Source organism: Oncorhynchus mykiss, chromosome 8, assembly GCF_013265735.2.
Source record: "Oncorhynchus mykiss isolate Arlee chromosome 8, USDA_OmykA_1.1, whole genome shotgun sequence".
Taxonomy (NCBI): domain Eukaryota; kingdom Metazoa; phylum Chordata; class Actinopteri; order Salmoniformes; family Salmonidae; genus Oncorhynchus; species Oncorhynchus mykiss.
This window is the reverse complement of record NC_048572.1, coordinates 19,317,929-19,342,198: the sequence shown is the minus strand read 5'-3', so window position 1 is coordinate 19,342,198 and position 24,270 is coordinate 19,317,929. Positions and strand designations below refer to the sequence as shown.

The 24,270-nt window shown below is 41.6% G+C and overlaps 1 protein-coding gene across 20 annotated transcripts in view; it reads left to right on the top strand.

Moving 5' to 3' along the window:
* The first annotated feature begins 8,201 nt into the window (after positions 1-8,201).
* Positions 8,202-24,270, top strand: part of LOC110529548 (receptor-type tyrosine-protein phosphatase kappa) — a 163,225-nt gene continuing 147,156 nt past the window's right edge. For 8 of the 20 annotated variants that reach the window (XM_036984944.1, XM_036984939.1, XM_036984936.1 and 5 more), the window contains exons 1-2: positions 8,203-8,403; positions 10,511-10,534. In XM_036984944.1, coding sequence (XP_036840839.1) covers positions 8,331-8,403; positions 10,511-10,534 — 97 coding nt within the window. In that variant the 5' untranslated portion in view covers positions 8,203-8,330. Of the gene's footprint in view, positions 8,404-10,510; positions 10,535-24,270 lie in introns of all 20 variants that reach the window. The other 12 variants (XM_036984949.1, XM_036984948.1, XM_036984947.1 and 9 more) reach the window with 3 other exon arrangements.

Below are 24,270 nucleotides of genomic sequence, written 5' to 3'. Positions count from 1 at the left end.
CCAAATTTTGGTAAAGCCGGCAAAGTCGGCTTTTTCCAGTAGACGGAAACAGCCCAATGTACTTGGGCCGATTCTGAGCGGTCATTCATTTTGATTCCAGGCCGAGTCCGACACCCGATTCCGGGCCAATTCAGTCATTTCTGGCCCCCTGGAAAGGGGCTGTACCATTTCCTCAATGCTAGCTGGGTACTGTAGCTCCTATTGGATATAGCGCACTGAGTAGACTCCAGTCCTGGACAAGACAGATGTTTTTATTTGGTTTTATTTCCTGCAGTGTCTATTAATTGTCCAAACGCACAGCCGCTTTCGAACTCTATATCGCTATAGAATTTTCACAAATGCCTTAGTATTTGTAATTTCCAAACATTCTAAGAATTTATGAAAACGTGAAAATGACCATATCTAAGTGGTCGCTTGTCAGGTTTTTATTTTTAAAGTCTCATATTCTTCCTGGGAGTGTATATGAACAGATTTGAATAAGATTTCATGTTGCTAAAATGTTGTCAGTTCCACTTTAAATGCAACAATGTTTCACACGTAAGTTATTTTCAAAGAGATGGCTAACAACAGTAAGCATGCTGCAATAAAAAATGCAGTTCCACTCACCAGATGATGATAATTTAAAATGTAACTTGTTGAAAATTATTCTTGAAAAGGGAGAAGCTAACAAATTAGCGACAACATCCTATTCGATAACACCTGCTGCAGCCGCTGCAAACTAGCCAACAACAAAAGCTAGCTAGACCATGGGAAAACTACTGCTCGCTGTTGCGCATATGTTTTTGTAAAAAATGGTCTTTCCCAGTCGCGGTCTTGACTCGGACTCTGTATGTGACCAATAAAATTTAATTTGATTTGATTCAATTTGCTCCGTTCTTGGTCTTGAATCAGTCTCGCTTTAAGTGGTCTCACACACAACACTGGTTATTATAGTGAGGGACAAAGTGTAAACTATATATGTGCAGTGTTGTGCTTCTTACTTACCTTAATGAAGGTCATTGAGAATTTATTGTAGTAGTTCTTACACTCTTTTAGAGGCTTGTGGTTGATATTTGGAGTGATCTGTATTCCAATTATGCAGGATAGGAAACTGAGCTGGCCATTTCTTGTGTAAGATCACTCTCACTGCTATTACTCAAAATGTTTTTCTGGCATTATGAATTGCACAGGTCACACTCCACCAATTCCATGTGAATGGTCTCATTCCTGGTATGTGGTCATGATGATGAAACTCTAATATAGGAACAGTTATATTCTTGAATATTAGAATATAGAAGCTGCATTTAAAAGAGAATCAGCTACAGCTTTTGAAAGGACAGGCTGAGATCATTAACAATGTGAACATGAGGGTGTGGACAGTTGGACTGCTCCTTATAGAGGGACATTGGAGGAAACCTTGGACTCTTCCAGTATAATGTGGGATCTCTTCTGGAAGAATACAATCTTTCTGGGTGCTGCACTGGACTGGGGTAATGAGCTTTAGCTGTGGCTATGGTCAGGTTTAAAGATGCAAAAGCATATTCTAGTGTGACTCCTTCACACAGTTTGATTATCTGATCAGCATTTATATTCTCTGTAAAGTACTGCTGTTTAATCAATTCTGTATGATTAAAGGTCTGGTCATGAAAGTGTGCTACCTGTGACGCGGTCCACTGTCGATGGAAATCAATACAAGAGCAGAGAGCTAACAACTTATCTCTGCATCAAATTACCTGCCAATGCTGTAGGCCCGTCTTGGTCAATTCCTTCAGTCCTCCGTGCTGTGGATTGTGTGGAGATATCCCACTGGGCACACACTGGTTGAATCAACGTTGTTCCCGTGTCATTTCAACAAAATTACGTGGAACCAACGTGAAATACATGTTGAATTGACATCTGTGCTCAGTGGGATAGGAACGCATTGTAATGTATATAAGCATCGTGATAATGTTATTTCAGGCATTTCGTCTGAGCATCATCACAGACACACCCATTACAAGATCAGCTGATCATTGTTATTCACCATCAACTGTGCCAATTGGCAGATAGGATACAGGAACTGGATTTCTCTTGTGACACCATTCTGAATCAGAGAGATTGACACCGTTGACATACAAGAATTACAGAAAAGGAACTACAAAGGACAAGTTAACTTTCCCAACTTTTGGAATGCTAGATCAATATCAAATGCAATTAAAAGGCAAACTAAAAAGAGACAAAGCACGTTACACACACCAATATATCAAGGGTAGAGCAAAGAGTATGCTTTGTCTAGTTTGATAAATTGTATACAATAAAGTCAAGGGCATATAGGCCTAGTAAGATCACGTATTTTTGGAAGTCGAAAGGAATTTTGGCCAGGAATTCCATTGCTGCCTTAAAGTCTGGTACCACTACAGGCGAGAGCATTTACGACTGTTTTAATAACCCTTGTTTTTAATTTAGCACACTTACCGCCACAATCATTTCTGAGAATGTTAGATTATGCTTTAGAGATACAAATTAATTTAGATCTGAGCTAGGGTTGCAATCACAGGGTCATACTACATCGCCATTAATTACATTGATAAAGGAAAGCTTGACACAGACATATAAAGCGACGCAACAGGCCTTTGTATTCCTATTCTCTTTTCGCTTCTTTGACACTGTTAGTCTTCTTTATTACTCCTATGTGTACCTGTCAGTCAGGTCTCCTCCTGGTGGTTCTTGGAGACTTGGATCAAGTGTGATTGATGATACATACAGTGGCTTGGTTTTCATTACGAGCCAGAGAGGTGGCTGAAGTCATTTCAGGAGATACTTGTACATTGCTAGAAGTGAAGGAGAGAGGCTTCACAAAAATGTTGGTTAAATTAATAAACGTTCCATGATCCTTTATCCAATTACATATTTATAAGTCTAACTAATTACTCACTTGACAGCACTGAGTAACACTCCACATCTGAAAAATGTATTCTAAGACAATCGACACATACAGTACTTATCTGTAATAACCAGCGACTGTTGGAGATTTAATTGAGAGGGCTTGGTTTTTGCTGTAGCACCTGGCTACCACAGTGTCTGATTCCCAGTTGCTATGCCTGTGTTATTTCCTCCAGGGCTCTGTTGTGGGGGGTATAAGTCTGTTCCTGGTCCAACTTCGCCCCATGGCCCCCTGTCATGACTGTGCACACCACACTGAGCCAACACCAAGGGCCTTTACTACACCTCCAACAGCAGGATGTTTTCTCCATTCCCCTGGGTGATTAAATGCACTATACACACCTACAGTTGAAGTCGGAAGTTTACATACCTTAGCCAAATACATTTAAACTCAGTTTTTCACAATCCCTGACATTTAATCCTAGTAATAATTCCCTGTCTTAGGTCAGTTAGGATCACCACTGTATTTTAAGAATGTGGAACGTCAGAAGAATAGCAGAGATAATGATTTATTTCAGATTTTGTTTCTTTCATCATATTCCCAGAGGATCAGAAGTTTACATACACTAAATTAGTATTTGGTAGCATTGCCTTTAAATTGTTTAACTTGGGTCAAACGTTTCGTTTAGCCTTCCAAAAGCTACCCATAATAATTTGGGTGAATTTTGGCCTATTCCTCCTGACAGAGCTGGTGTAACTGAGTCAGGTTTGTGGGCCTCTTTGCTCGCAGCCGCTTTTTCAGTTCTGCTCACAAATTTTCTATGGGATTGAGGTCAGGGCTTTGTGATGGCCACTCCAATACCTTGACTTTGTTGTCCTTAAGCCATTTTGCCACAACTTTGGAAGCATACTTGGGGTCATTGTCCATTTGGAAGACCCATTTGTGACCATGCTTTAACTTCCTGACTGATGTCTTGAGATGTTGCTTCAATATATCCACATAATTTTCATACCTCATGATGCCATCTATTTTGTGAAGTGCACCAGTCCCTCCTGCACCAAAGCACCCCCACAACATGATGCTGCCACCCCCGTGCTTCACGGTTGGGATGGTGTTCTTCGACTTGCAAGCACCCCCTATTTCCTCCAAACATAACAATGGTCATTATGGCCTAACAGTTATATTTTTGTGTCATCAGACCAGAGGACATTTCTCCAAAAAGTACAATCTTTGTCCCCATGTGCAGATGCAAACCGTAGTCTGGCTTTTTTATGGTGGTTTTGGAGCAGTGGCTTCTTCCTTGCTGAGCGGCCTTTCAGGTTATGTCGATATGGGACCCGTTTTACTGTGGATATAGATACTTTTGTATCTGTTACCTCCAGCATCTTCACAAGGTCCTTTGATGTTGTTCTGGGATTGATTTGCACTTTTTGCACCAAAGTATATTCATCTCTAGGAGACAGAATACAGAGTACAGGTGAACGTGGTACCTTCAGGCATTTGGAAATTGCTCCCAAGGATGAACCAGACTTGTGGAGGTGTACCATTTATTTTCTGAGGTCTTGGCTGATTTCTTTTGATTTTCCAAGTATGTCAAGCAAAGAGGCACTGAGTTTGAAGGTAGGCCTTGAAATACATCCACAAGTACACCTCCAATTGACTCAAATGATGTCAATTAGCCTATCAGAAGCTTCTAAAGCCATGACATCATTTTCTGGAATTTTCCAAGCTGTTTCAAGGCACAGTCAACTTAGTGTATGTAAACTTCTGACCCACTGGAATTGTGATACAGTGAAATATAAGTGAAATATATAAGTGAAATAATCTGTCTGTAAACAATTGTTGGAAAAAATGACTTGTGTCATGCACAAAGTAGATGTCCTAACCGACTTGCCAAAACTATAGTTTGTTAATTAACAAGAAATTTGTGGAGTGGTTGAAAAATGAGTTTTAATGACTCCAACCTAAGTGTATGTAAACTTCAGACTTCAACTGTAAGTGTAGACTTCCTTAGAAATTCAACAGCAGAAACAACACAGTGTTGTTAAGATAAACATCTTGATCCTTTGACTAGTGTATGTTCATTGTCTCAAAACATGATCTTATGTTGCTGTGAAAACATATTACATATCTGTGACAAATGTTTTACATATTTGCAAAACATATTGGTGCTTGGTAAAATGTCTCCAAACATGATACGGTACTGTAATGGATCTCGTCCTCCTCTTCTGAGGAGGAGTAGCGAGAAGGATCGGAGGACCAATGCCCAGCGTGGTAAGTTTCCTTAATGTTTAATCAAAATGAACACTGAAATACAAAACAATAAACGTGAATCAACGACACAAACAAAACAGTCCCGTGTATCACAAACACTGACACGGAAAATAAACACCCACAACTCAAAAGTGGAACCAGGCTACCTAAGTTTGATTCTCAATCAGGGACAACGATTGACAGCTGCCTCTGATTGAGAACCATACTAGGCCGAACACAGAAATCCCAAATTATAGAAAAACGAACATAGACAACCCACCCAACTCACGCCCTGACTCTACTAAAACAAAGATATAATAACAGAACTAAGGTCAGAACGTGACAGGTACAGTACATGCTGTGTATGTTCTAGGGTAGATATGTTTAACAGACACCTCATTTAACCTAATCATGGGGTGGCAGGTAGCCTAGTGGTTATAGCGTTGGACTAGTAACCGATAGGTTGCAAGATCGAAATCCCCGAGCGGACAAGGTAAAAATCTGTCATTCTGCGCCCCTGAACAAGGCAGTTAACCCACTGTTCCTAGACTGTCATTGAAAATAAGAATTTGTTCTCAACTGACTTGCCTAGTTAAATAAAGGTGAAATTTAAAATGGGTCACAATGCTTTCCCCTCTCATTGGATGTCTGAACACACCAGTCAGTCACTGTAATAGAACATTAACAGACTTGTTCAGCAAGTCTATGGGGAGTAATGAATCATCCCTATGCTGTTTACACGTATACACCTTTTAAGACATTTGTCATTTTTATGTACATGTTCATACATTCGTTGTGAAGTGTGTGCCTGCATGCATACGCTAGCGTGTCTGTGTGTGTGTGTGCTGTCTCAACCACTATGTCATCCTTAAAATGCAAATGTTTGGTCATAGTGCTTACCTGCCACGTAGTCATAAGGATTGGGTATGAAAGCATCAGAATGTAAACAAAAGCAGTGTAAAAAGACAACAAACACTGATTTGGAACAAGATTACCTTAGAGATGAAACAAACACGACAAACGCCAAAAGGAAATGAATATGATTAAGATTGATGTTGAAAAAATGGTTGGCATTGACATGTCTTTTCTTCATAAACACTGTTATTGCCGCAGTGTGATCTGGGAGTATTTCTGTTTCGCGGCCAAAGTCTTACAGTTGGACTGCTTTGGTGCGACTCTGGAGGCTCCGGTTTTTAATCAGTTCAGTCACATTATTGTTTATTATTTATTGTTATATAAAAGGAATTTTACTTTACTCCAAATTATCATAAATACAATACAACAAATGTATACATTCAACTCATTGTCAACTCATTGATGATGTTCTGAAATGCCTTGTGGTATTTCAGGGGGAGAATTCTATGATACTGTATTGTGTTGTGTATAACATATTGTGACATTCTGAAGGGTGTGGTCTGGTGTGCTCATCCAGCCATGCATTCTTTACACATCATGCTTGAAAACAGTGGTTCACATAGCCATGAGCCTGCATCTCAGTCTGGGAAATAAAACAAGCCCATTGAAATGCACCATGTGATGTAAAACAAAGCAGTAACCATCCAAATCTCATGAATATCGTCACAGAAATAGAGTAGCCTGCCCATATTTGCTGTTCTTCAGCTAGTCTTGAGGCTACCGTACAGCTGAACTACCTGTAAATACTCATTACTACCGTCTTATTTATATTTATTTCATGTCAATAAATTGATTGAAAAGTCAAACATTAGCCTATATTTGCTTGCTGAATTTTCTGAATTTTCCTAGTGAGAAAAATAGCCATTTTAATGAGCATGGCCTACCTACAGCACTCTCGAACTCTAGACTCTTTCACTCAAAAGGGATGTTTGAAGAGTGGGTTTATGTTTCTTTCTCTTTCATTTAGCGAATCCCGAGGACTGACCGGCAACCTTGAGCACCGTTAACACATTCACTGTGTTGTCTACTTGGCTCTTTCTTTCTTTTCCCCATTCTCTCCATTTCAAACTTTGTCTCGATTCGTCAGTTCAAATAGTTTTCCTCTGTGTGTTTCAGAAAGAGCAAAGCAGGGTTATTTGGTAAGTGTTGCAAGGCAAGAGCAGAGCTGACTATGCTGTCCAAACATTTTTGACACCTGAGTTTGGCACCTTCCAAAGGCTCTTTGGCCCACCCACCCTTAGCAGGGAGATGCAGAAGCAGCCTTTGATCTCAGCTGTTTACATGGCAGCCAGGGCTGCTTCTCAAACCCTCACTGAAGAGTCAGTGAGTCTCATTGGAGCAGAGCTGAACTGAGCATCAAGTATGGTAAGTCTGACAGACTCACAGACTCACTGTCCATGGTGTGTAATTATAAGCCCAGATCAAATACAATCAGGTTACATTTCCTCTCTCCTTACATCTCTCTATCATGTCATGATCAGACTGACTTGACACCCATGAAGGCATGAAGGCAGCAAATTGTCAGCAGTCATCCTCAAGTCTCCTAAAAGGGACCAATACATAGAGATAAGTACTTCCTATGAATCAATGGGAGAGTAAACTAAATTGCTGCTGTTGCGTGATTGGTATGTTACTGTAATCAAGGATTTCGAGGTTTGATATCTGCTTAATCTGCAACGCATATTTACAATTCAATTCAAGTCCCTATAGTGTCGACAGAGGGATTCTACTGAGTTATTACAAGTAAACTACCCGTCCAATAACAAAACAGCTCACCCTGCAACTTTAACGCCTCCCCTTTTCTTTTCATGAGACACATCTATGATTCCCCCCTCCAGTAAACAGGTGGAACATAGTGGAACTCGTGTACCACTCTCTGTGAATTATACAGTGGTGATAAGTGACAATGTCCTTGTGGATGGGTCACAAAGAATATTCAGTTCTTACTGAATGCATTTCTTGGAGCTACTTTTCCATAGGCAACATACTCATTAAATTCAGGTTAATCAACAATTTAATGCAACAGAAATTCAACTGGACACACTTTATGTTCCGTTGGAGAGAAAAAGACGCATGCAACCTAAACGGTTATAGCGCTTTGCCGACATTAGGGGGAGCCTGCAGTCGATCTCAGAGCACCTAGTCTGAGCAGAGCGGTTTGAATAGGGGACAATGCTGACGTCATGGACTTTCTTTCCACTCACGGAGAAACAAAGTAGGCTGTCCGCGAGAGTGAAGCTGTGAGAATGGAGCGCTGGAATCCACAGGAATAATTCGCGTCTCGAACTGCTTTAAAACTTAAAAAACTCTGTAAACAAACATGGATACGTGTAGACTTGGCTTCATACTACTCTACTTTTCAATTCTAAGTGTTGGTGCTCAATTCACGGCAGGTAAGGATCTTTAAACCTTTCTGTGAAAAACTATAGACGCGGAGCAGAGGAAAGTTGGTGGTAATGTTTGAGTTGCAGTAATTTAAATCAAGGTGTGCGTTGTTACATTTTGTTGATCCGGAAAAAAAGTGATATGCAAAACATACCTTTGCAAATTATGTTAATTTTTCTGAGAATGTTTCCCGAATCAATACTTCTAAATCGGGTCCGATTCCTGCCGTGGCTTTATTGCAGGGAGACTAATAGAGAGCAAATTTGCGTTCAAAATATACGGTTACATCCCAGAATGTTGACTGGTCCTTGAACGAAAGTATTTGAGTCCATCCTTTCGTGGTTGCATGCATCCGAATGTAGCATATTTGAGAAGTTCTCGGATCCATGATTTCTGCTTGATCACAACATTGAATTGGTCTGTATGGACACTTCGATCATGTTACCTGAAATATGGCATGGTATGGTTGTACAGTAATGAGCAACAATAAAAACTGAGATGGAACCATACAATACAGAATTACAAACTTACTCTCGGGTTTACATTTATTTTTGTATTCCTCGCAATGCTTTTCACCTTCAGTTACAACACTTTCATCTAAATTGACAAAACTGTTGTTCTTCAATAAGTTCTTCAAATAAACCACCAGTTTTAATGGTTAAACCACTAATTTCAACGACGTATTTCTTGTCGTCTAATGTATACGCTTACTACTAGACTATTTGGAATGGTCAAACATATTTATTTTTTCTCTTGTGTAAATGAAATCCGATACTGTTGACGTCTCCTCTCATACCCTGTCCCGGGGGCCTTGGAAAAACAGCAGGAGAGGGAGTCCTGTTGTCTATAAACATTTAAATGGCAAATCCCAACGAAACCTGTGAAATGCTATCTGTCATTTTAAATATATGTAAATTCAATTTCCTCGAAGTCCCAATAATAATTGATCACTCATTTGCATTGCAATCCGTCTCTTTTAGTTTTGAAAGAATTAGCACGTTTTTGAAATAATCATTCCATGCAGTCTTTTAAAAATTGTATCATCACTGTATGTCTAATAAATGACTGTGTTCATGAAAATAACTAAAACATTTTAAAATGTATTTCCCTGAGTCTCCTTTTGCCATAAAAAAAATGAAGCTCAGTCTGATCTTGTTGGCCTGTTATTACATAATTTTATGTATTTACTTACACAGCCTTGATTGGCAGATAGGATCATCTAGAGCCTACCCGCTTACACCTTCATAGTAGGAAGATGCATATGCAAATAAAAGATGACTAGTCATGATTAACTAGATCTGATTGTGAGGTCATGATCTGGGCCAAAAACTCCATTCCACCTAAACAGGATGAAATTCCAGGATTTTTTCCCCAAACAGCCCTTACACAAAAATGGGGATTTTAATAATCATTTTCACAATTTCATAGTGTTATTTTGACCTCATAGAGTGGAAGGGGCGGCAGGTAACCTAGTGGTTAGAGCATTGGGCAAGTAACCGAAAGGTTGCTGGATCGAATCCCTGAGCTGACAATGTAAACATCTGTCGTTCACACCTGAACAACACAGTTAACCCACTGCTCCCCGGTAGGCCGTCATTGTAATTGAGAATTTGTTCTTAACTGACTTGCCTATTTAAATAAAAAAGTATAATAAAGTGAAACTGTAAAATCTCATGCACTGCCCCTTTAAGAATCTGATTTGTTCAGATATTTATCTCATAATCATTAGCCACTGCCTCTATTCCCCTTTTTTATTGCTGATTAACAAGAGGCCCTCCATATGTCTTTCTCTACAAAACGCATACACACATTCCTTACCTGCATCATCAGATTAATTCACCACGGGGGGGGGGGGGGGGGGGGGGGGTACAGCTGTTTATATTCATCAGAAAGTCTTAACCATAGATTAATACATTAGAGTAATCAAAAAAATAGGATGGCAAATTACACATTTTGGAGATTGATTTGTAAATAATGTGATTATGCTGGCGTTATTAGGAAATGAACTAGAAGATAATTTTACATTTCATAAACCAATGCTGCTCTGCGATGAAAAGACACAAATCGGTGTGCTAATCCACTTATATATTTTCTGTTGCTTCCATCTGGCCGCAGCGCAAATGGGACAACCGGTGAAGGGTGAGTTACTGAGCTGTGCTATCATTCGACAGGAGCCCCTGTCCTGATTCAATGTGACCTGATGACTCCTGGCTGTTGTACTATGCCACCTTGAATGCGCAATATGTTCTCTGTGCAGCTGTCTCACTGTAGCTCTGTTAATGGCCCTCTCTCCAGAAAAGGCTAGTTCTGCTCTCACAAGATTTGGGACAATAAACCACTGCTTGTAAGAGGTTAACTCAATTCTTTCTTGTAAAATAGACACTTTGCTTTGCTGGCTACAGTTCACATGAAGTTGGCCAAATTGCACACATTCATTTAGTTGTGATGTGTGTGTGCAATAACATGAAATAACTCCAGCTGTTACAGAGTCTTTTAAATGATATTGATCTGCAGTTACCATTTAGTATTTGCTTTGTAATATCTCTGTGGTTGCCTAAGTAACAGAGTAGCAAACTAATTTATTTGCTCACCTATCAGAGAATCAGGTGTGAATGACTCTTGGGAGAGATGGCCATTAATCAAAAGGTAGACTCTGCAGGAGAGGAACAGCTGTTACTGGGTGAGATGTATTCAAAATGGACCCCTAATTAGAATAACTATTCAGGCTTTCATATGGTCAGTCAGTACTAGCAAGAACAAGCCTAACCTCAGTCTTATTGGTTGATCTGACAAACAATTAATTGTAATGCTTTTATTTCCATTACCTTTGTCTTTGATCTTTGTGCACAGGAGAGTGAGTATTTTCAGTTGCTCCAAGGCCTAATGGGGTATCCTTCACTACATCTCAGCTTCCAGTTTTTCATGCACACAACTTTTCCCAAGAACATGTTTACTGCATGCTTTGTCCAGTGTTTCCATCTTGGTCTGGTTTAAAAAAGGCAACATGGTTTCATAAAACGACCATGCCCCCTCAGTAAAACAGGTCATGGTAGACCATGGTCTAGTGAGTGAGGCAATACAGAGGAACATCTACCCCCTTCTATTCAATAACAATAAGACTCCTCAACAAGCGTAAGTTGCTGACGACTCAGAGCAGCACAAGGAGTCTTATATCTTAGTTTTAAGTTACTTATCTTAGCACCTGCGAGGGAAATGTATGTATTTTTTATGTGTAGCCTCAACAAAATCTATTTGCAGCATGCAGCCAGGTATTGTTCCCTTCATTTTCTGAAGCTTTAGATTATGCATGGTGAATCAATACCTGACAAAATGTGTCAAGTGATTTTGCAACGGTATGGATTTTAAATGTAGTTTTCCTCAAAATCAGCAGCCTCTGTATCATTTCTCTTATTTATTTATTCAGACTTGCACTTGTAAATGTTTTGTCAGCATGTTATCCATCTGCCAGTTTTTCTTGGGATTACAAATTAATAAGCAAGTTTGTTCTTGTTTTAAACCCGACAGATGTGTTAAACACAGGCCTACCACCTTGAATAACGCATCCAATGACCCTTTTACCATACAGCATCAAATGTCTGTGGTTTTTCCAAGGTCCTGGGCTCTAAGTGTTTATTTGGCCCCAGGAGGTGCCCACTCAGACCGATCTATTCTGAACCGGACTAATAGGAGATTTTCATTCCTGTTCAGGCTAGAGGTCGACCGAATAATCGGAATGGCCAATTTCAAGTTTTCATAACAATCGGAAATCGGTATTTCTGGGCGCCAATTTGCCGATTTTAATTTGACATTTTATTTTAAAAAATAAAATAACATTTTTTACACCTTTTATTTAACTAGGCAAGTCAGTTAAGAACACATTCTTATTTTCAATGGCGGCTCAGGAACGGTGGGTTAACTGCCTCTTTCAGGGGCAGAATGACAGATTTTCACCTTGTCAGCTTGGGGGATCCAATCTTGCAACCTTACAGTTAACTAGTCCAACGCAATAACGACCTGCCTCTCTCTCGTTGCACTCCACAAGGAGCCTGCCTGTTACGCGAATGCAGTAAGCCAAGGTAAGTTGCTAGCTAGCATTAAACTTATCTTATATAAAACAATCAATCATAATCACTAGTTAACTACGCATGGTTGATGATATTACTAGATATTATCTAGCGTGTCCTGCGTTGCATATAGTCTGATTGAGCATACAAGTATCTAAGTATCTGACTGAGTGGTGGTAGGCAGAAGCAGGCGGTTAACATTCATTCAAACAGCACTTTTGTGCGTTTTGCCAGCAGCTCTTCGTTGTGCGTCAAGCATTGCGCTGTTTGTGACTTCAAGCCTATCAACTCCCGAGATGAGGCTGGTGTAACCGAAGTGAAATGGCTAGCTAGTTAGCTCGCGCTAATAGCGTTTCAAACATCACTCGCTCTGAGCCTTGCAGTGGTTGTTTCCCTTGCTCTGCATGGGTAACGCTGCTTCGATGGTGGCTGTTGTCGTTGTGTTGCTGGTTCGAGCCCAGGGAGGAGCGAGGAGAGGGACGGAAGCTATACTGTTACACTGGCAATACTAAAGTGCCTATAAGAACATCCAATAGTCAAAGGTTAATGAAATACAATTGGTATAGAGGGAAATAGTCCTATAATTCCTATAATAACTACAACCTAAAACTTCTTACCTAATATTGAAGACTCGTGTTAAAAGGAACCACCAACTGAAACGTTAGCTTTCTTACATGGCACATATTGCACTTTTACTTTCTTCTCCAACACTTTGTTTTTACATTATTTAAACCAAATTGAACATGTTTCATTATTTACTTGAGGCTAAATTGATTTTATTGATGTATTATATTAAGTTAAAATAAGTGTTCATTCAGTATTGTTGTAATTGTCATTACAAATACATTTTTAAAAAAATCGTCCGAATAATCGGTATCGGCGTTGAAAAATCATAAGCGGTCGACCTCTAGTTCAGGCCCACTGCAACACGGGCTCTAGGCCCTTTGTAACACGCAAGACAAGAAAGGCCTTGTGGAGTTGCACTTGAAGCTCTGCATGGGAGCACAGTGATGGTGTGTGTCTGCTCTGAGCATGCATCATTCTCCTGTCTACTTGTTATTTGGGACATGGAGAGATGTTCTGCAATTGTTTGTGTTCCGGGCCCCGGTGAATGTCTCAGACCCCAGTTATCCCCAGTCTTTGTCATCACAGCATTTTGGAGATTAAATCCGTAATGGCATTTTTGGTGGTCTATTCTGATGCCTGCCCTTAAGCTTCTTTTGAAAGCTGACTGGACTTTTCCTAAGAGGAGAGTGGGAGAGAAAAAGAAACCTATGACAGATTACATTTTTGGTATTTTGGCTTTTTTTGTTCTGGTTGGAGTGTTTAAGGAGATCTAGTACTGCTACCGAGTCAATGTGCAAGGGTACAAGGTGGTTGAAGTGATATGTACATGTAGGTAGGGGTAAATGCTAATGTAGTCTGTGTGTGTTGGAGTATGTGTGAGTGTGTGGGAAGAGTTCAGTGAGTGTGTATAGAGCCAGTGCAAATAAAAAGGGGGTCAATGCAAGTAGTCAGGGTAGCCATTTGATTAACTGTTCAGCAGTCTTGGGGTTAGAAGCTGTTCAGGAGCCTTTTGGACCCAGACTTGGCGCTCCAGTACTGCTTGCCTTGCAGTGGGTGATTTGGGTGGCTGGTGTCTTTGACAATTTTTAGGGCATTCCTCTGACACCGTCACCACTGCGCTTTTAACAGCAATTTGTCTTTGAAGAAGAAACTAAACAAGATCCACTAGAAGTTTAAAGAGCAGTGAAAGAGTATAGTATGTCATTGTGCGCGGCAGGGTAGCCTAGTGGTTAGAGCCTTGGACTAGTAACCGGAAGGTTGCAAGTTCAAATCCCCGAGCTGACAAGATACAGATCTGTCGTTCCGCCCCTGAACAGGCAGTTAACCCACTGTTCCTAGGCCGTCGTTGAAAATAAGAATTTGTTCTTAACTGACTTGCCTAAAGGTAAAATAAATAAAAATGGTCAGAAACGAGTTATGTGCTGCTTCAAACATACCTACTGTAGCTAACGAGCTTTAGCATAGGTTTGTTTAACGATGGCCATAGATGTATGTAGCCTAATGTCACCAGAGCTCTATTGAGTTCAGGGAGATTGGGAAAAGCCTCATCGCCCAAAACTTCCTTGAACAGCTTCGCCATGAACTGGGTTGGATATCCTGTCTCAGAATCCTCTGGCAGTCCAATCATGTGGATATTCTGGCGTTATGAACATGAAATCAAATCTTCCACTTGTAGCTGCAGAGACTTGTTGGCGGCGGCACATCGTCAAGCCGGGTTTCCAGCGTAGTGAGTTGGTCATTGTGGCCCGAGAGCCAGGCCTCGACAGTGTGGTAGTGTAAGATGCCACAGAACGTTGGATGGTTGCCTGAATTGGAGCCAGTGCAGCCATCCATACTGCCTAACTTTCACATGATTTCGCCAGCTCTCTGACAAGGATTTCCAGTGGTATCGGGTTAACCGTATCACCCGAAGTGGCTATTGAAGATGGGGTGAAGTTTTTTCAGTTGATTTTCCAAAGCGTGTGACTTGTTTGCTCATGCTAACTTAGGTACACTCTATTACTGGGTAATTAAAATGACTTTTGAGGTTATGAGAAGTATGAATTTAGGCGAAATTGAGGATTATTTACAAAAGTTGTTGGAGAAGAGACCTTGTGTGACTTCTTTCTACATTGCTCAACCGGACGCCTCTGGTATATAGGTTCTGGATGCCAGGAAGCTCAGCCCCAGTGATGTACTGGGCTGTACGCACTACCCTCTGTAGCGCCTTTATGGTCAGTTGCCATACCAAGCGGTGATGCAGCCAGTCAATGTGCTCTCAGTGGTGCAACTGTAGAACTTTTTGAGGATCTGTGTGCGGAAAACACTGGCACACCCCGTTTAAATCACTTAACATTATTCTCATTGACTCCACATACAATTTGGACGAAGTGTATTCCATGCATGGTCTTGAACTCTACTGGATTATAGTGTTTTATACTGGCCTGTGTTTCTCAGACAGCATGCCGTGCAAGAGTGCGTCTGACAGGTTTCACAGACATGCTGGAGAGAAAGAAAAACATTATTCCACAGCCAGTGTCTGATGATTCAAAACAGACATTCAGCTTGTCCTATCTCACACTTTCACTTCGAGTCACGACTGCAGTATACAGACAACCAACATATATACAGTGGGGAGAACAAGTATTTGATACACTGCTGATTTTGCAGGTTTTCCTACTTACAAAGCATGTAGAGGTCTGTAATATTTATCATAGGAACACTTCAACTGTGAGAGACGGAATCTAAAACAAAAATCCAGAAAATCACATTGTATGATTTTTAAGTAATTAATTTGCATTTTATTGCATGACATAAGTATATGATCACCTACCAACCAGTAAGAATTCCGGCTCTCACAGACCTGTTAGTTATTCTTTAAGAAGCCCTCCTGTTCTCCACTCATTGCCTGTATTAACTGCACCTGTTTGAACTTGTTACCTGTTTAAAATACACCTGTCCACACACTCAATAAAACAGACTCCAACCTCTCCACAATGGCCAAGACCAGCGAGCTGTGGAAGGACATCAGGGATGAAATTGTAGACCTGCACAAGGCTGGGATGGGCTACAGGACAATAGGCAAGCAGCTTGGTGAGAAGGCAACAACTGTTGGCGCAATTATTAGAAAATGGAAGACATTCAAGATGACGGTCAATCACCCTCGGTCTGGGGCTCCATGCAAGATCTCACCTCGTGGGGCATCAATGATCATGAGGAAGGTGAGGGATCAGCCCAGAACTACTTGGCAGGACCTGGTCAATGACATGAAGAGAGCTGGGACCACAGTCTCAAAGAAAACCATTAGTAACACACTACGCCGTCATGGATTAAAATCCTGCAGCGCACGCAAGGTCCCCCTGCTCAAGCCAGCGCATGTCCAGGCCCGTCTGAAGTTTGCCAATGACCATCTGGATGATCCAGAGGAGGAATGGGAGAAGGTCATATGGTCTGATGAGACAAAAATAGAGCTTTTTGGTCTAAACTCCACTCAACGTGTTTGGAGGAAGAAGAAGGATGAGTACAACCCCAAGAACACCATCCCAACTGTGAAGCATGGAGGTGGAAACATCATTCTTTGGGGATGCTTTTCTGCAAAGGGGACAGGACAACTGCACCGTATTGAGGGGAGGATGGATGGGGCCATGTATCGCGAGATCTTGGCCAACAAACTCCTTCCCTCAATAAGAGCATTGAAGATGGGTCGTGGCTGGGTCTTCCGGCATGACAACGACCCGAAACATACAGCCAGGGCAATTAAGGAATGGCTCCGTAAGAAGCATCGCAAGGTCGTGGAGTGGCCTAGCCAGTCTCCAGACCTGAACCCAATAGAAAATCTTTGGAGGGAGCTGAAAGTCCGTATTGCCCAGCGACACCCCCGAAACCTGAAGGATCTGGAGACGGTCTGTATGGAGGAGTGGGCCAAAATCCCTGCTGCAGTGTGTTCAAACCTGTTCAAGAACTACAGGAAACATATGCTCTCTGTAATTGTAAACAAAGGTTTCTGTACCAAATATTAAGTTCTGCTTTTCTGATGTATCAAATACTTATGTCATGCAATAAAATGCAAATTAATTACTTAAAAAATCATACAATGTGATTTTCTGGATTTTTGTTTTAGATTCTGTCTATCACAGTTGAAGTGTACCTATGATAAAAATTACAGACCTCTACATGCTTTGTAAGTAGGAAAACCTGCAAAATCGGCAGTTTATCAAATACATATTCTCCCCACTGTATATATACACTGCTCAAAAAAAATAATAAAGGGAACACTAAAATAACACATCCTAGATCTGAATGAATTAAATATTCTTATTAAATACTTTTTTCTTTACATAGTTGAATGTGCTGACAACAAAATCACACAAATTATCAATGGAAATCAAATTTATCAACCCATGGAGGTCTGGATTTGGAGTCACACTCAAAATTAAAGTGGAAAACCACACTACAGGCTGATCCAACTTTGATGTAATATCCTTAAAACAAGACAAAAAGGCACAGTAGTGTGTGTGTGGCCTCCACGTGCCTGTATGACCTTCCTACAACGCCTGGGCATGCTCCTGATGAGGTGGCGGATGGTCTCCTGAGGGATCTCCTCCCAAAACCGGACTAAAGCATTCGACAAGTCCTGGACATTCTGTGGTGCAACGTGACGTTGGTGGATGGAGCGAGACATGATGTCCCAGATGTGCTCAATTGGATTCAAGTCTGGGGAACGGGCGGGCCAGTCCATAGCATCAATGCCTTCCTCTTGCAGGAACTGCTGACACACTCCAGCCACATGAGGTCTAGCATTGTCTTGCATTAGGAGGAACCCAGGGCCAACCGCACCAGCATATGGTCTCACAAGGGGTCTGAGGATCTCATCTCGGTACCTAATGGCAGTCAGGCTACCTCTGGCGAGCACATGGAGGGCATGTGCCCCCAAAGAAATGCCACCCCACACCATGACTGACCCACCGCCAAACCGGTCATGCTGGAGGATGTTGCAGGCAGCAGAACGTTCTCCACGGCGTTTCCAGACTCTGTCACGTCTGTCACATGTGCTCAGTGTGAACCTGCTTTCATCTGTGAAGAGCACAGGGCGCCAGTGGCGAATTTGGCAATCTTGGTGTTCTCTGGCAAATGCCAAACGTCCTGCACGGTGTTGGGCTGCAAGCACAACCCCCACCTGTGGACGTCGGGCCCTCATAGCAGCCTCATGGAGTTTGGAGTTTCTGACCGTTTGAGCAGACACATGCACATTTGTGGCCTGCTGGAGGTCATTTTGCAGGGCTCTGGCAGTGCTCCACCTGCTCCTCCTTGCACAAAGGTGGAGGTAGCGGTCCTGCTGCTGGGTTGTTGCCCTCCTACGGCCTCCTCCACGTCTCCTGATGTACTGGCCAGCATTCAAAAGTGACCAAAACATCAGCCAGGAAGCATAGGAACTGAGAAGTGGTCTGTGGTCACCACCTGCAGAACCACTCCTTTATTGGGGGTGTCTTGCTAATTGCCTATAATTTCCACCTGTTGTCTATTCCATTTGCACAACAGCATTTGAAATGTATTGTCAATCAGTGTTGCTTCCTAAGTGGACTGTTTGATTTCATAGAAGTGTGATTGACTTGGAGTTACAGTGTGTTGTTTAAGTGTTCCCTTTATTTTTTTGAGCAGTATATATATATATATATGCCCATATATGCCCATATATGCCCATCGTCTAAAATGTGGCATTTAGTGGGGCGAACAACAAAATGCTTCGCAGTTGACTAGTTCATTCAAATGCTTATAGCTAAAGTGTATGAGACTATTTTTGGCAGTGTGGAAAAGAAGGTCCAATAATTGACTGTGATCAGATTATTTTATAGTCATTTGGAGATATTGAATTACTGAATATGACCTACATACAAGCTCAGTACCTCAGATTGCAAATGCTCATTCCTATTGAATGCCATGCCTTCTGCTCCTTGTGAATGACTTTTCTTTCTGTAGACATGTCTGTAGTTAATGGTTGAGTGTGTGTAGTCGACATGCTGCTACAGCGTGGAGCTGCTGTGTCTGTGATTGACACACAGTGATCTACCCCACCACCACTTCCATCCTCCTATCTGTCTCTCAGGTGGAGTCAAATTTCCATAAATCAATCAATCAGCAGTCTGAATATCATCTGCCTTTAACTGCTCTATACCTGGGTCTGAAACCTCCTGAGGAATGAAGTCTCAACGTCATATTAAAGTGGAATTCTCCCACAGCCAAAGCAGCTCAGGGCTGAAAACCGATAACGAAAGAAGACTGTTGCCTTTTCTGTCTGAGAGGCTTTATGTTTACCCCTCAGTACATGTCTGTCTGGCACTATACTTGTCTGGATTGTTTTACAAAGGTAAAGTTAACAGTACAAACCAATTGTAATTTAGGTAATTTATTATGTAGCATTTGATGTTTGACAGTTCTTCATCTTTATTTCCTCAATGTATCATTATTTCCAAGAAAATAAATGGCATTGTTAATTTACTTAATCTGTTTACTGTCATTTGTAAAACCAGACAACAAAGCTTTAAGCTACACATGATCCTCATGATCACTTTTGTTGTGTTATTTGTTGAATTTAAAAGGGAGGCTTTTCGGGAAAGAGGATTTGGTTTTTAAGGCAGCACAAATTAATGATATAGATTTGAATCATAACCCCTGTGGCCCCTCCCACCTCCCCCAGTCTTTTTAATGCGTTGATGTTAAGCAGACCCCCCCCCCCCCCCCCCCCGGACACCCCCAGCACTTTCCTTACCCACACACGTATTTATGGAGCATTGCCTAGATTACCCCGCTCACCCACTCATAGCTGTATACAGAAAGTCATTTTTTTAATGTACTTTTTCAAGTTTTGCCTCAAGGCAAATGTTATGATTGGTCTTGGTATGTGCACAGTTAGTCAGAAGCAGTAAACTGGACAGGGAAGAATGTGCTCTTGATGTAGAATAAGTTAAGATAGTCTGCCTTTGTATATCTTGGTGAGTTATGTCCAGAAGAGATATGCTTACTGTATGAATAACAGAGCCCATGGGATGTTTGTGTCCTAGGCCTCAGTTTATTTTCCCCCCTTTTGTGTGGTGTATATATGACGACGTTCGAGAAAAGTAGTGCCCCCACACTTCTCTCCATGCAACTCCTAAAAGGCCCCCAACTGATTCCAGTATTTGTGTTCCCAAGGTCCACTCAGGACTTCCCCCCCCACATGTGGTATAGGTTAACCAGCTCTGTGGGTTTGAACTGAAATTAACAGGGTCATTTGGGTAAAGCCAGCCATTTTGAAGGACGGAACACTGTATATTTCTGGGATAGACTAACCTTTATTCTGGAGACATGACAACTTGATTGTAGATACACCAAGGGGGGGAAATAGTGGTTCCTAGCCCATACATGTACATTCTCCTCATCTGACATAACATGGGGCTGAATTTGAAGCTGTCAGACGCAGCTTGGCTTAAAGCCTCATTAGTATTCTGAATGGAGGTGCGGGTGCTGGAAGTTCATCCCTTGTTTGTCAGTGACATCATTTATATCCAGCTGAGAACTTTGAAAGGGTCAAGGTAACCCAGCAGGTTAACATTATCTCATGGCAGTCCATCTCTAATGAAAAAATGTGAACATCTACAGCAGCCTAGAGATGAGGGTTAAATAGCTGTGATTCTGCTGCTTGGGAGAAGCCCAATCGGATTACCCAATCAGAATTATGTCGCTTGGAAAACAATGGCTTTGCCACGCTTAATGCAATGTTTCAAAGGTAGCTCAAACTGTGTGTGTTGATGATGATGGAATAAAAAATGATTATTTTCACAGCTCTATTTGAAATATAATCCTGAAAGCAGGGTAATTTCTTCTAGCTCTGTATGTATGTTAATTCCTGAAAGCGTTTTCCAATGGGGTGTTTCTTCTCCATGGATAACATTGGACTGTTGTTTCTCCTACCCCTTCTAAAGGCTGAAAACAGGCAACAGAGGAGCTGAGAAGGGAATATTTCATGTATTTTGTTTCAATCCAACATACCTCTTTGTGGATTGCCAATTCAGCAATCTTTTTGACCTTGCTCCTTTGTTCTGTGTGTGGAAATAGGAAAATGTTTACTTTCAAGGCATTCCAAGTCATCTTTTAAAAACCAACACAGTTTTTAGGTATTTCTCAGAGGCTGTCTTTATCCTTGTTTTTGTCTCTGAGAGTTTGTCTTCTCTGTCAGGGTATTTTATTAAGAGGTTAAAACAATTGTGCAGAAAAAAATCTGAGGTAGAGAAATGGAAAGCATCAAACTCTTTTAAGAAGGTGATAAATTAGAGTAAAGTTCAGAGAAGTAATACTTCAGGGTCCTGGCATTTCTGTGCCTGGGCCTCCACTCTCCATTAACATTGGCCCACATTTAACCTCGGAGTGTCATTAGGAAAATCACTCACCATTCACTGACTTGCCCTCCTCAGAGTACTTTTACACTCGATTAATCAGGAAATTGGCCTCTTCCTTTTCTCATTCTCTGTCTGGGCAACGTCAAGCTTGAAGGTAAGGTTTGTTGCTCAAACTATTGTTTGCGCCAGTTTGAGTTGTGTCAAGCACATAAAACAAATGCCAAGAAAAGTCCAAAGTGAGCCAATGCTTTTCTAACGTCATTGCTGGTTCAAAATGTTTACTTGTCACGGAGCTTAAAACTGAAAACCACTAATGCTTGACATACAGTGCATTCTGAAAGTATTTCGACCCCTTGACTTTTTCCAGATGTTATGTTACAGCCTTATTCTTAAATAGATTAAATACATTTTCTTCCTCATCAATAAGCACACAAAACCACATAATGACAAAGTAAAAAATGATTTTATGAAATGTTTGCAAATGTCTAAGAAAATTACTGAAATGTCACATTTACATAAATATTCAAACACTTTACTCAGTACTTTTGCTGAAGCACCTCAACAGCGATTACAGCCTTGAGTCTTCTTCGAACTTGAGCTCAGGTGCATCCTGTTTCCATTGATTATCCTTGAGATGTTTCTACACCTTGATTAGAGTCCACCTGTGGTAAATTAAATTTATTGGACATGATTTAGAAAGGCACAAACCTGCCTATATAAGGTCCCACTGTTGACAGTGCATGTCAGAGCAAAAACCAACCCATGAGGTTGAAGGAATTGTCCTAGAGCTCCGAGACAGGATTGTGTCATGGCACAGTTCCTGGGAAGGGTACCATATCATTTCTGAAGCATTGAAGTTCCCCAAGAACACAGTGGCCTCAATCATTCTTAAATTAAAGAAGTTTGGAACCACCAAGACTCATCCTAGAGTTGGCCGCCTGGCCAAACTAAGGAATCGGGGGAGAAGGGCCTTGGTCAGGGAGGTGACCAAGAACCCGGTGGTCACTGATAGAACTCCAGAGTTCCTCTGTGGAGATGGGAGAACCTTCCAAATCAAATGTATTTATAAAGCCCTTCGTACATCAGCTGATATCTCAAAGTGCTGTACAGAAACCCAGCCTAAAACCCCAAACAGCAAGCAATGCAGGTGTAGAAGCACGGTGGCTAGGAAAAACTCCCTAGAAAGGCCAAAACCTAGGAAGAAACCTAGAGAGGAACCAGGCTATGAGGGGTGGCCAGTCCTCTTCTGGCTGTGCCGGGTGGAGATTATAACAGAACATGGCCAAGATGTTCAAATGTTCATAAATGACCAGCATGGTCAAATAATAATAATCACAGTAGTTGTCAAGGGTGCAGTAAGTCAGCACCTCAGGAGTAAATGTCAGTTGGCTATTCATAGCCAATCATTAAGAGTATCTCTACCGCTGCTGCTGTCTCTAGAGAGTTGAAAACAGCAGGTCTGGGACAGGTAGCACGTCCGGTGAACAGGTCAGGATTCCATAGCCGCAGGCAGAACAGTTGAAACTGGAGCAGCAGCATGTCCAGGTGGACTGGGGACAGCAAGGAGTCATCATGCCAGGTAGTCCTGAGACATGGTCCTAGGGCTCAGGTCCTCAGAGAGAAAGAGAGAATTAAGTGCAACACTTCCTAAAGGACAACCATCTCTGCAGCACTCCACTAATCAGGCCTTTATGGTAGAATGGCCAGACGAAGCCACTCCTCAGTAAAAGGCACAGGACAGCCCGCTTTGAGTTTTCCAAAAGGCACCTAAAGGACTCTGAGACCATGAGAAACAAGATTCTCTGGTTTGATGAAACCAGATTTAACTCCTTGGCCTGAAGGCCAAGTGTCATGTCTGGAGGAAACGTGGCACCATCCCTACAGTGAAGCATCATTGCTGAAAACCTGCTCTAGAGCGCTCAGGACCTCAGACTGGAGCGAAAGTTCACCTTCCAACAGGACAACAACCCTAAGCACATAGCCAAGACAGCGAAGGACCGTCTTCAGGATAAGTTTCTGAATGTCCTTGAGTGGCCCAGCCAGAACCCGATCGAACATCGGTGGAGAGACCTGAAAAGAGCTGTGCAGCGACGCTCCCCATCCAACCTGACAAAGCTTGAGAGGATCTGCAGAGAAGAATGGCTGAAACTCCCCAAATACAGGTGTGCCAAGCTTATAGCATCATACCCAAGAAGATTTGAGGCTGTAATCGCTGACAAAGCTGCTTCAACAAAGTACTGATTATAGGGTCTGAATACTTATGTAAATATGCTATTTCAGTTTTTTTCTAAAAACCTGTTTTTTCTTTGTCATTTTTGCTTTGTCGTGGGGTATTGTTTGTACATTGAGGGGAAAAACGCAATTTGATCAATTTTAGAATAAGGATGTAATGTAACAAAATGTGGAAAAAGTCTGAATGAACTCCATGTAAGTGAATGCGGCAGAGGACTTTGGTGACAGATCCTTTGCAAGTAGCTTGGTTTTGGATGCCACCTGAACCTGCCTGTGTTGTGATCTTGTGTGGTCTTTGATGTGAGCACATGGTTTAGTCAGTCTCTCCTCTCCTCAGAAACAGGACATGGTTCAGGATACAAGATCACAGTTGTCCTCTCAGTGAAGTAGATTAGCAGAAGTGTTGGGGAATTATGATGAATCGAACATAACTGAGGATCTTTACTCTGTAATCAGTTCCTCAATCCATCTTTGTCAAGACTTGGGAGTGATTTCAATGTTTTCTCCCCAATTGCTTTTTCATGCTAAGAAAACACTGTTTCCCTGTATGAACACGTCATGGCAAGTTGCTTTTAGGGGGAGGGTGGTTTAAAACCCATTCCCTATCCATGCAGCTTATCAGGTCTTCCCAAAGTGTCGGTGTGCCTTCTTGGCTCTTGTC